Source organism: Sus scrofa, chromosome 2 (genome assembly GCF_000003025.6).
Source record: "Sus scrofa isolate TJ Tabasco breed Duroc chromosome 2, Sscrofa11.1, whole genome shotgun sequence".
Lineage (NCBI taxonomy): Eukaryota > Metazoa > Chordata > Mammalia > Artiodactyla > Suidae > Sus > Sus scrofa.
In genome coordinates this window covers 147850841-147863480 of record NC_010444.4, presented here as the reverse complement: position 1 = coordinate 147863480, position 12640 = coordinate 147850841, and the positions used below count along the sequence as shown (strand labels likewise).

Below are 12640 nucleotides of genomic sequence, written 5' to 3'. Positions count from 1 at the left end.
AGGAGCTCCACAGAAACAAGGCACTGCGGTCCAAAGCGGGGCCCCATCAGAGGGCTGGAGAAAGGAAGCTTCGGCCAAGCCAGGCCATCAGCAAAGAAGGGAGCACCAGCCGGGCCTGACAGCCTTTTCTTGACCTTGGGAGTGGGAGTGCGGAGGGGAGGGCAGCAAAGAAAGGGCAGACCCAGGGCTGAGTTCTTTCGGGCGCGCAGAGGCGGAACCGAGCACGTCTTAAGCTCTAGGAGCCAACAAACTGCTGCTGGTCAAGAAGCCCCGCCTGATGCCTTCTGCTCCTCCCAGAGCCTCACCTGCCACATTCAGAGCCGGCAGAGCCCCAGGTGGAAGGAGAGTTGGGGAGGAAGCCCTACTGACTTCTCTGATGAGAAAAAGCTGTTTTGCTGGTGTGTTTGCTCAGCTGTCCCTCCTACAGCATCATTGGTCAGGATCCTTGTAGCCCTGTCATTGCAGCTTCTGGTTGGTTCATCTCTCCAGCTGGAGGGTAGCATTTCAAGAAAAGGGGTGAGCACTGTTTTTGGCACAGGGGGCGTGGCTCAGCAAATATTCACTGAAAGGAAAATACCCAAGGACGAGGTTAGCGCCCCCAGGAGTCTGGCTGGGTGAGTCAGGCCCTTGCCTGCTTGAGGCCTTGGAGACCTATGCTTCCAGGGGCGGGGTGGCCCGAGAGCTGGAGGAAACCGAGGGATCCCCCAGACCCAGGGACCCAGGCCACCTACTTCTCCTCCAGGACTCATGGAACCATCTCCCCTCCTGAACTGGGGGGTCTAGGGCCTTGGGTTCCCTCCTAGAACCACGGGATCCAGGACTCTAATGCCACACCCACACCTGCTTCACATAAGATCCAAGCTCTGATTCCAGGCTCAGCTTCTGTCCTGGACCCGGACACAATCCAAGCTGCTGATTCCTCCTCCAGGACCAAGGGAGCCCATGTGCCCTGTATCCATCTACGCCCAGGGCAAGCACCCCAGTCCCTCTCTTGGACCCAGCCATCAGAAGCACCCAGCTCCCTCTTAGACCCAGGTATTCCAATCAGTCCCCAGGTCCTGTCCTAGACTCACCGTTTCAGGTCCCCAAAAAGAAGATAAGAAAAAACAATACACGAGATTTGTATTCCCAGGGCAGAAGGGCTCAACGCCAGCTTGTGGACGTGACCTCTGCCAATATCACAGTCACAGTCCTTAGAGAACAGCAAGCACCCCACAACCTCCCGTGGTGGCAGGAGAGCGTCCAACTTGCGAACGCTAGTTCTGGAACCTGGACTCGGGGTCAGACCCATGGGGGCCTCCGTCCCAGCTCCCTCACCTACTAGCTGTGGGACCTACAGCCCCATGGGCATGGGCTCACCTCTCTAAGCCCCATGCCATCTGCTGTGAGAAGGTAATGAGAGCACACTTCTCTCTCCAAGGTCTTTTGTGCCCCTTTGCAGTCACTCCTCTTCCCCACCCTAAACTCTGGGGAATCACTCTTTTGCTTTCAGTCTTATAGATTTGCCTTTTCTGGACATTTGGTGTAAATGGAATCTCATGTCATCCTTTCCTCTGGCTTCTTTCACTCAGCACAGGATTTGTGAGGTTCCTCCATGTGTTCCTGGACAGTAGCCCGTTGTATGAATACAGCCACTCTTCGTCCAGTCCCAAGTGGTGAACCGTTGTTTCCAGCATTTAATCCTCTCTCTGTTTTTTGGCCCCACCAGTAGCACCCAGATCTTCCCGGGCCAGGGATCAAACCCACGCCACAGCAGTGACCCAAACTACTGGGATCCGTAACCTGCTGCATCACACAAGAATTCCTTCATCCTGTATTTTATTTTATTTTTTTAACTACTTTATATTTTGCCCAATTCTTCACTCCTCCCCACTGTTCGCTAAACCTCTTGGGTTCATAGACTCAGGGGTATTAGAGAAAGAGTGTTTTGTTTTGTTTTTTCTTTTTAAGCAATTCTAAATAATTCAACTATCTCTTTTTTTTTTTTTTTTTTTTGTCTTTTTGCCTTTTCTGGGGCCGCTCCCACGGCATATGGAGATTCCCAGGCTAGGGGTCTAATCAGAGCCTTAGCCACTGGCCTACGCCAGAGCCACAGCAACACAGGAATCCGAGCCGCGTCTGCAACCTACACCACAGCTCATGGCAACACCAGATCCTTAACCCACTGAGCAAGGCCAGGGATCGAACCCGCAACCTCATGGTTCCTAGTCGGATTCATTAACCACTGCACCACGACAGGAACTCCTCATCCTGCATTTTAAATGCATATGGTCTCCACAAACATCAAAATAACTTCAGTTTATAAAGCACATAAGAAAAATATACACGATGATATTTTAGGTTTGCTAACTTACCTTTGTCCTTTAAATGGAAATGATGTTAAAACGAAGAAAAGAAAAAATGGATGCAAGCTACATATTACATTGGTCAAACAGCTAAAGAGTGCTGATATGCCAAGAGACAAAGATTTGGATTGGGTGATGACTGCCAAAGGAGAGAATTTCTTTCTGCCACAAGCACACAGTCTCTCTCTCTCTCTCTCTCTCTCTCTCTTTTTTTTTTTTTTTTTTTTTTTTTTTTTTTTTTTTTGTCTATTTAGGGCCACACCTGTGGCATATGGAGGTTCCCAGGCTGGGGGTCGAATTGGAGCTACAGATGCCAGCCTACACCACAGCCACAGCAACGAGGGATTTGAGCCTCATCTGCAACCTACACCACAGCTCACGGCAATGCCGGATCCTAAACCCACTGGGCAAGGTCAGGGATCGAACCCGTGTCCTCATGCATACTAGTCAGATTCATTTCTGCCGAGCCACAACAGGAACTCCCCACACAGTCTCATTTTGATTTTTTTATCTAGTGATAATCCAGGAAGAAAACTCAAAAACTCACTTCCAGTCCTCAGGTGGTTCATAGAACAATGCGAATATGTGTACATAGGTAGGTAGGGGTGTATGTGTGTGTGTGTGTGTGTGTGGAGAAAGAGCCCATGTGCACAAATGTTCCAACATGTTAATAGAAAATCAGAATGAAATGTATAAGACAATTTTTTGTACTATTTTTGCATTTCTTCTACACGTTTGCAATTATTTCCAAAAAAACAGAGTCCAACCTCGATACTGTTAAAGCCTTCTTGAATCCATTTGGTTTTTTTTTTTCCACCTCTCAGGACCCTTGAACATCCCAAGGTTACAAGCCGTAATGTCAAGTAGTGTTTGCTTTCTGGTCCTGAACCGATGGTTTTCACACGTCATCAGCTAGAACTGGCCTTGCTGCAGCCTCGGACTCACGAAGCATCCGTCGCCTCTAAGTAGTCCTCAGGTGTTGCTCTGCATATCCCCTCCCAACTGCCTTCTCATAAGACCCTGAGGGCCTGTTCACCCCCAAAAGTGGTGCTATGGAGGCTTAAGGAAACTTTATTGTCCACAGCGCTAACTGGGGGGTGCGGGGACAAGACCTTACCCCCAATGTACGGTTTCCCAGGTACCACTACTTCCTAGAGAGAAATGGAAAGAAAACAGAAAAGGTAACCCCCTCACCAGTGACAACTTCCCCCCAATATGCAGAATTTCCGTCAATACTTATTTGTTGAGTTCTGGGTCTTTGGGGAATTTTTTTTTTTTTTATTTCATTTTATCTTTTTGTCTTTTTGCCTTTTCTAGGGCCGCGCCAGTGGCATTGGAGGTTCCCAGGCTAGGGGTCTAATCGGAGCTGCAGCCACAGGCCTACACCAGAGCCACAACAATGCGGGATCCGAGCCGCATCTGCGACCCACACCACAGCTCACTGCAACGCCGGATCCTTAACCCACTGAGCAAGGCCAGGGATCAAACCTGCAACCTCATGGTTCTTAGTCAGATTCGTTAATCATTGAGCCACAACAGGAACTCCTTTTTTTTTTTTTTTAATTTTTTTTTTCCTTTGAGGAATTTTTAAATGCCATCCTTGTTTCCAGAGAAAACTGGTGAAAGCAGAGCTAGAACCAGAACCCAGAGGTCAGCCTCTGAGCTCAGCACATTCTCCATGACAGGACCTGAAGCATTTTTTGTTCAGCCCAGAGTAGGACACAAAAATCTTTTAATTACACAAACTCCTTTCCTTTAACAAGTTCAGCTCCTCTGATCTCCTCCAGTACCTTTCTGCTGCTCACTTAAAATGTTCAAGACTGATTCTAAAACCACTTTATCCAAGGATTTTTTTGTTTGTTTGTCTGCATTCTTGGCATGCAGAATTCCCTGGACCAGGGATCGAACCTCTGCCACAGCAACCCAAGCCACAGATGCAACAACGCCAGACCCTTAACCCTCTAGGCCATCAGGGAACTCCCGCTTTTCCCAACTTTAAAGTGTCACTTTCTTTAAATCTCTTAAATGTCTTCCACAGAGATGTTGTTTATTTTTCTTTTATTTCGCTTGTCTCAGTAAATCCTCTAGGAATTCTCTCTGAAGCTTAATTCATCATTTGGTTGCTTTAATCACCATCAGTTGTTTAAAAGTCGGATTAGCATATAAACCCATTCTCACGAAGTGCTCTAAAATCACCTCTAAAAAATTCACAATAGATTAAATCAATAATTAGATTTTTTTTAATTTTATTTATCTTTTTGTCTTTTTTAGGTCGTAAGTGCAGCAATGTAAGTTCCCAGGCTAGGGGTCAAATTGGAGCCACAGCTGCCAGCCTTCACCACAGCCACAGCCACGCTGGGTCTGAGCTGCCTCTTTCACCCACATCACAGCTCACGGCAACACCAGACCTTTAACCCACTGAGCTAGGCCAGGGACCGAACCCTCGACCTCATGGATCCTAGTCGGGTTCCTTACAGCTGAGCCACAGCAGGAAGTCGGATGATTCGATTTTTTAAATAGGACATCTTTCCAGCAGATGTCTCTCCTTATTGAGCCCGGTGTGTTTGATGATGTCTCTCCTTATTGAGCCCGGTGTGTTTGATCGCAGTCAGGTGCTGGTGGGACTGAAGCAGGGGTGAGGGTTGGGTAAAGAAGAGGAAGTTCCTCCCTGCAGGCAGGGGGAGGGAGGAGGCATCTGGTTCTTCCTTTAAAACAGTGTGGTTCCCCAACCTGCAGCATCAACACACCCTGGGAACTCGTTAGCAAGGCACGTCTTGGGGCCCTCCTCCAGACCTGCTGGACGGAGGTGATTCGGATGCATGCTTGAGTGTAAAGGATTCGGCTGGTCAGGGGTGGTGTTTACTGAGTCTCAGTCCGCAGTCAAATTTTTAGAAACAGCTAGTGGAAAATAATTGCCTTGACTGGCCCCAGGGACCCTCCAGGAACATACCCCGCTCCCCTGTGTGTTCTCCTCATTCATCATTGATGGCTTTTTTTTTTTTTTTTTTTTTTTTTTGACTCCACAGGACTGACAATTGGATATCAGACTTGCTAATGAGCTTCAACCATGCCCTCCCGCTGCCCGTCGCTCCGTGCAGTCAAGGCACAGCAAGCCTCCAACCTTGTTCCACAGCCTCCTTTCAGGAGACAAGCGAGGGGAGGGCCCAGTGGTGTCACTTGACACTGACGAAGGCGTATTTATTCCCCACGCCAAAGAGCCAAGGCGGAAAGACAAAAAGAAGCTCGCTTCTGCAGGAAGGGGCTGGATGGAAAAGGGGATGCCGCCGGCCGCCCTGGCCAACTCCAACTCGAGCACCATGAACGTGTCTTTCGCTCACCTGCACTTTGCCGGTGGGTACCTGCCCTCCGACTCCAAGGACTGGAGGAGCACGGTGCCAGCTCTCCTGGTGGCCGTCTGCCTGGTGGGCTCCGTGGGGAACCTGTGCGTGGTCGGCGTCCTCCTTCGCGGCGCCCGCAAGGGAAAGCCATCCCTGATCCACTCCCTGATTCTCAACCTCAGCCTGGCTGACCTCTCCCTCCTGCTGTTTTCTGCACCTGTCCGAGCCACGGCGTACTCCAGAGGCGTTTGGGATCTAGGCTGGTTTGTCTGCAAGTCCTCTGACTGGTTCATCCACACGTGTATGGCAGCCAAGAGCCTGACCATCGTCGCAGTGGCCAAAGTGTGCTGCGCGCACGCCAGGGACCCAGCCGGGCAAGTGAGCACCCACAGCTGCACCATCTGGTCGGTGCTGGGGGCCATCTGGGCTGTGGCCTGTCTGCTGCCCCTGCCGGAGTGGTTCTTCAGCACCACCAGGCACCATGCAGGCGTGGAGATGTGCCTCGTGGCTGTACCCGCCGTGGCCCGAGAGTTCATGTCCGTGTTTGGTAAGCTCTACCCTCTCCTGGTGTTCTGCCTCCCATCGCTCTTTGCCAGCTTTTACTTCTGGAGAGCTTATGGCCAATGCCGGAAACGAGGCACTAAGCCTCAAAACCTGAGGGACCAGATGCGCTCGAGGCAGCTCACACTGATGCTGCTGAGCGTGGCCGTCACCTCTGCTCTGCTGTGGCTCCCTGAGTGGGTAGCGTGGCTGTGGACATGGCATCTGAAGGCTGGCGGCCCGGCCCCACCGCAGGGTTTTATAGCCCTGTCTCAGCTCCTCATGTTTTCCATCTCCTCCGCAAACCCTCTCATCTTCCTGGTGGCGTCCGAGGAGTTCAGGGAGGGCCGGGAAGGCTTGTGGAAATGGGTAATAAGCAAGAAGCGTCCGACGGCCTCCGTGTCGCAGGAGACACCTGCTGGCGACTCACAGGCCTTTCCCGACAGTGTTCCGGCATCCCCAGCATCCATACCAGAGAGAGGGGAGACCGGCTCTCCCTCCTCCGGCCGAGGGAAAGCTGACAAGGCAGAAATCCCCACCCTGCCTGATGTAGAGCAGTTCTGGCACGAGAGAGACTCAGCCCCTTGTGTTCAGGACAGTGACCCTGCCCCCTGGGAACACGACGATCAGGAGACAGGCGATCGTGGCAAATAGGTCCAAAGCACAGCAGATGGCCACGGCTGTATTTATTGGTAATGATGCTTATCCATGCTGCTGACTCTGCCGTATAAAACATGATCCAACTTTCTACCATTAGGAATTACAAAAATGCTTTGCAGCCTGCATTTTCCAAATGTGCCAATCTGGTGAGTAGAACGCTGCCTTAGAATAACCATGTTTCAGAACTACCACCTGTCCAAAGATTTAACTACACTCGTTGTAGGAAGATGCTGCTGCCGCAAGTGCTTAGAAAGGCCAGCTCTTCTGTCACTTGTCCACAATGGCTGTTTTACTGGGCAGTCCTTAGGATGAGCTAAGTATTGGCTGGAGTAGAGCTTATCTGTCAAAGGCTCAATCTCTTTAGTTTCTTCCTGCACCTGCTAACTCTAACTTCACCTATCAAACCTTATTTCACATAACAAAAGCTCAGACTCCACATTCACTTAAGAAATTTTTCTTTAACGCATTTTTAATGAGTCATCTCTATTTGCTTAAGAAACGTTAATTACTTGATGAAAATCCACACGGCATTTCCATGGCGGAAGCTTGGGAGCTACGAAACATGACTGCCTCCAATTCTGGGCTAATTCCACACCACGGCTTACTCTGGCTACATTTAAATACACTCAGACTTTGCCTTTTACGAAAATCTGCTTCACTGATCTTTCTGAAGCACCTCAGTGAGTCTTCAGTTTCTAAGTCCAGGGATTTTAGCAGCTTAGTATGACACTCTGCCTTCTGACTTGGAGAAAGAACTTAGAAAAAACCACCCTTCTTTCTCTTTGCAATCACCTCTTCCCCAAGAGTCGCAGGAGGCATTTCTCCAACAGAAATCAATCCGTCCTGCCCAGTATCTCCTTTCTCTCAAGATACGCTAGAAACCATGGTGAATGATGCAGGTAATAACCTACTGAAGGCGACCGTCAAGTATAAAGATGATCATCCTTCTTGAAAAAGACACAGCCGTGACACTGAACTTGAACCCTGCCCAACGTTTTAAATACCTCAAGGTTTTTAATTTATAATGTTCAAGAGCAACCAAACAGAAGGGGCAGAGCAGAGGAGAGAGGGAGGAAGAGAGGGGGAGAAATGAGCATGGAAAAGAAAAAATTCAATGGACATAAGACAGAATCTGGTTAGAAAACAAGGCAATGCAGAAAGCAAAGCAGTAAAATTAAATTTTGTTCCCAAACACATTACCGGTATAATGTAAGAGGCAGCTGCTCAGTTTATACCAAAGCAAAGCATAGCCAGTAAAACAATTACGAAACATTTTCCCCCTGTGAAGTGTAATAAAGCCACTTACCCTGATTCTTAGTCTGTAATAGAATTTTGGGATATTTTCACTGAAGGGGTACTCTCTGGGAAAAAACAAAGAAACTAAATTTGGGGCAAGCAATGGAGAAACTATGTAACTACGCCATGGATGGAATTTTTGTTTTTTCAAAGATGTTTAGACTGAGGGATTTTTGGTTTGTTCACTCTTTATAAACGGTCATGGTTTTGCTTTAACCCAGAAGGTAGACCTCTGAGGCTCACAAGATCACACGAAGTACAATTAACTTACCTAAAATACTGTTTTGTGAGACAATAGTTATATTCTGGGATCACCTTTAGCACTGTGATGAACCAGTTGAATTAAAGACTTTTGTTCTCTACTGTAGATGTAGGATGTAAGCTTACAGTGTTTGGACAATGAACGTGTAAACAAATAAAACAATTACGTTTTCCCGCTGACACTTTTGGAGACCAGAAGCTGTCTTTTGTCTTGCCTGCCGCTTTGGAAAGCATCACCTTCAGCAGGGCTAAATGTTCGGGCGGTTCGACCTTAGCACTGACACGAGTGTCAGAGGACAGCGCATCACCACGTACTTTGAAAGAGTCTGCTCACAAGCACCAAATCGAGATGCAGCTATTGCAAACGGGGCACTTACAATGACCTTCTCATTCAGAACCTAGTCGGGGGATGAATTAGGAGTTTAGGATTAACACACACACACTACTTATAAAATGACCAACAAGGACCTACTGTATAGTACGGGGAGCTATACTCAGTATTCTGTAATAGCCCATAATGGAAAAGAACGTGTGTGTGTTTGCGTGCGTAACTGAATCACTGTGCTGCGTGCCTGAAACTAACACGACATTGTAAACCACGCTTCAAAAAAAAAAAAAAAAAAGCCTAATATAAAGCTGACTTGATCCCTTAACAAAATCTGCATAAAAAAGTTTAACTTTATATGAAAACTTAATTCCAAATACTTTACGGTAAAAGTAGGAAATTAGAATAGGTATCAACAAACCATTTTTTCTCACTTTTTCAGTGAGAAACAGAACAGAGTGAGTGGGCAAACAATACTATGTGGGATTGAGAGTAAAAAAACAAATCAGCCTATAAATTTCGCCTTTTAGGACAGTCATATTCTATAATGCGCTCCCTCTGCAAACACTTCAGTTTCAATTCTGATCGAACTTCAAAAATCCCTCAATGCATTTTTTTAAATGAACTTGAAAAAAAAAAAAGAGAAAAAAGGGAAAAGAAAAATACCCTATCACCAATTTTATAGGTTAAGACCTTAGATAATCCATTCCAAATTTATTCTACATAAAGAGTTCACCTAATTTCTGTGACACTCAGAATATTTATTTAGCTAAGCACTAAGTCACAGAGATGTGACTTTCTGTATGCATGCGGTGCGTGCCTGTGTCTGCCTGCATGTGACCAATACAGGTCTATCACAGTCCTTCTTTCCAGGTTTTGTTGCCCGAACAGCAGGTGGGAGGTAAGAGGGAAAACAGATTATCCTATTAACACATTTTTCTTAAATATTTTATTTATGTTGTAACTCTGAAACTAGAAATCTATGAAGGAATGAAACAGAGGAATCTTTTCTTAAACTAGAGAGTTCGCAGAGCTAAAAAGACCACCAGGAATCAAAAGTAAGTTTCCCAGGATGACGTGCACGACACGCGGCGAGGCGGCCGGCAAAGGGCCTCCGTCACCAACACGCTGATGTGAAAGAGAGAAGAGACAAGAGGTCAGCACCTGCTTGCCAGGAAGCTACTGCTAAGAGTCTGAGAAAGGGCACCAGATGTTTCTTTACAAAGTCCTTGCTTTTTATGCTATCATTTATTACATCCAAGCCTTTTAAAATGCTGTGATATTCAAGATTGCAGCTTTTTGGTGTCAGATTACATTTGCTGTTGCGTTTCAGAACAGGTTTAAAAGAAATCTTTATAAATTATATAACAATAATCATATACAATCCACATATATAAAAAGGGCTGGTTTATTGTAATTCAAATACATAAACTGAACATTCAAACATCTTAAAATTAAACTTTAGAAACAAAAATTTAACATTCAAACAGGAGGACAGCTTACAGGGAACACCCAAGAAAGGTCATTTGTTGTCTAATCCAGAATATTGATAAAGATGACTTAATGGTGAATAAAATGGGTTTAACCAGCAGTCCTAGTCCGGCCAACATGTCAGCTATGACCGTGGTTCCACACCCGAGAAGACATTACTAAATAAATCTTCTCTTAGGCTAAACAACAAGACTTGGGCCTATAACTCAAAGGGGAGAATCAAAGCACAAAAGTGAACAAATGAAACTAAGGTGTTCTTTAGAGACGAAGGTAAAAGTATGTCCATTAGGCCTCTGGAAGATAAGTATTCAATTTTCAGTGTTTTTTCTTTTACCCGCTTTAAAAAACTAAATCAAAACAGAACAAACCCCAGCTTAGGTTTTTTTGGAGTCTGTGGTATTTTGCATTTTGTAAGTTCAAACCACAAATGCTCTCACGCCTTGCATGTGTAACACTGCTAGAAAGAACGCCACCAAGTCACTGACTTCCACACCTCATAAAAGGATGATTTTTTTTTAGCTTCAAGATTTTATTTACTAGAGACAGCCTATATTTGAGTATGTATGTCAGTCATGCCACACAAAGAAAAGCATAAATATTTCCAAAGTGTTCTCTGTTCAGAAACTGTTCACAAATGCTTCTCCTTCTGTTCATCAGATGGTTTTGCAATAGTCTGACTAATGCACGTACATGTAAAAACCTGAAAATTGGCTCATGCAAGCGTTTTGAATTAACAGACACCCCTATGGAAGAGTAGTACGAATTATTTTGTTGACCGTCTGGTGGGCTCTGACGCCGTGGGAGGGGGGGGTGGACCCCGGCGATCCAGGTCGTCCACGTACGCCACGATCAGCTTGCGCCTCTCCTCTGGCACACAGTCTAGTACCAGATACCGTTTGTCGTTCTGCAGAATTTTCTCTACATCCTTCAGGTGCTGATCGGATTCCTGGATTAGCTTTTTGGATCTGAAATAAGAAAAGAAGTCCAAGAATTACTGACTGCTGTTCACAGGTCTTTCAGAAATGAGCGGAAATGTCCATCTAGTTCCTAATTGTGTTTCCATTTTTTTAAGAAAAATTTCACTGCAGTGGTCACCTTTGTAAGTCGCCTCAGCAAAGACTCCAAGGAGTGAAAGGGCCTCAGAAGCTGAATTACCCTCCCACCCCTACTGGTGGTCCCTCCAGATCAGGGCTGAGGGCGGGTGGGTAATCTTGCCCGTGCTGTACCTGTTCTGTGGATGAACAGAGGACTTCAGTCTGCGGGGCTGCCAATCCCAGCATCTTTCACAAGCTTTCACTTTCACATCTTTCACTAAATTAACTATAAAAATGTAGAAAGAAGTCTTACTTCACATCTAATTTAAAAGCCCAAGCTGTTGCAAAACATTAAGGATCCTGACCAAAAAATCCAATGACGAAATTCCTAAAAACCACACCCTCAGCACTTCCTGTCCTCCCGAGCACAAACCCTTCATTAAGATGCTTCAAAGTTTTCTCTTAAAGGAAGAAAAGCGGGAGCACGAAACAAAAATGGTTTCCTGATTGCTAAGCAACTGCAAAATGGCCTTCCCGGCAACTCGTTGGGGATGGGGAACTAGCGGGTGTGTTACAGAGAATCTTGTTTTAAAGCTGACTTTATAAAATTTTTAAAGTATCCAGCAAACTGCTTTCCTCTCAGGGGAAAAAACATGTTTTTGCTGAGCTTAAATAGGATGATTGTAACCTTTAGCATGAGCGATGAACAGGCTTCAGAGGAGGCAGTGAGTATTGACAGTGAAGGATTATTTCAAAAAATCTCTTCATGAAACACAACTCATATATCTGGGAATATTTCTAAAAAAGCAGTGAAGTAAAAAACAAAAGTATGTTTAAAAACTGGATGGGTGGGTAACGCAAAATAAGAATTAACATCTGGGCCCTTTCTTTGAAAAAAAAAGAAAAAAAAAAGAGGTAAGGTAGATATGGGCTGTATATTCGGCATTTGATAAAAGCTGGCTTCTTCTTACTCCTAAAAATTAATAATGTCAACATGTGTGTGAATGCAAAGTATGCTCTGGCCACCAGAGTAAGGACTAGTAAGACAACAACTGCCAGGATGAAACATTCCACTGAACACACCTATAGGTGATAAATTTGGTCTCTTTCAAGAGCGTCCTGAAGTCAGCTTTGGCTGTGATGTATTTGTCTCTGATGTATTCTTCAAACTCTCTTTGCTTTTTCTGCAAAAAGACAGTAAGATTAGGAAAAAAAATATTCCACTGTTTCCAAAATTAGTTTGTAAGTCACAACATAATTCAAAAGAAAAAAATCAATAAAGTATATGTTTTTCTTCATGTAACATTCATTAAAAAGCAAAATATACAATGTATATTTTTAAGGCAAAAA

At 45.6% G+C, this 12640-nt stretch overlaps 2 protein-coding genes across 2 annotated transcripts in view; one reads left to right on the top strand and one right to left on the bottom strand.

Annotated features, from left to right (window-relative positions):
* Positions 5376 to 8622, top strand: GPR151 (G protein-coupled receptor 151). Its single transcript, XM_013995300.2, has one exon. The coding sequence runs from the start codon at positions 5612 to 5614 to the stop codon at positions 6875 to 6877; it is 1266 nt and encodes a 421-aa protein (XP_013850754.2). The 5' UTR covers positions 5376 to 5611; the 3' UTR covers positions 6878 to 8622.
* Positions 11020 to 12640, bottom strand: part of TCERG1 (transcription elongation regulator 1) — a 63237-nt gene continuing 61616 nt past the window's right edge. The window contains 2 exon segments of the mRNA XM_003354339.5: positions 11020 to 11221; positions 12374 to 12474. Of these exon segments, the coding sequence (XP_003354387.3) occupies positions 11020 to 11221; positions 12374 to 12474 (303 nt within the window).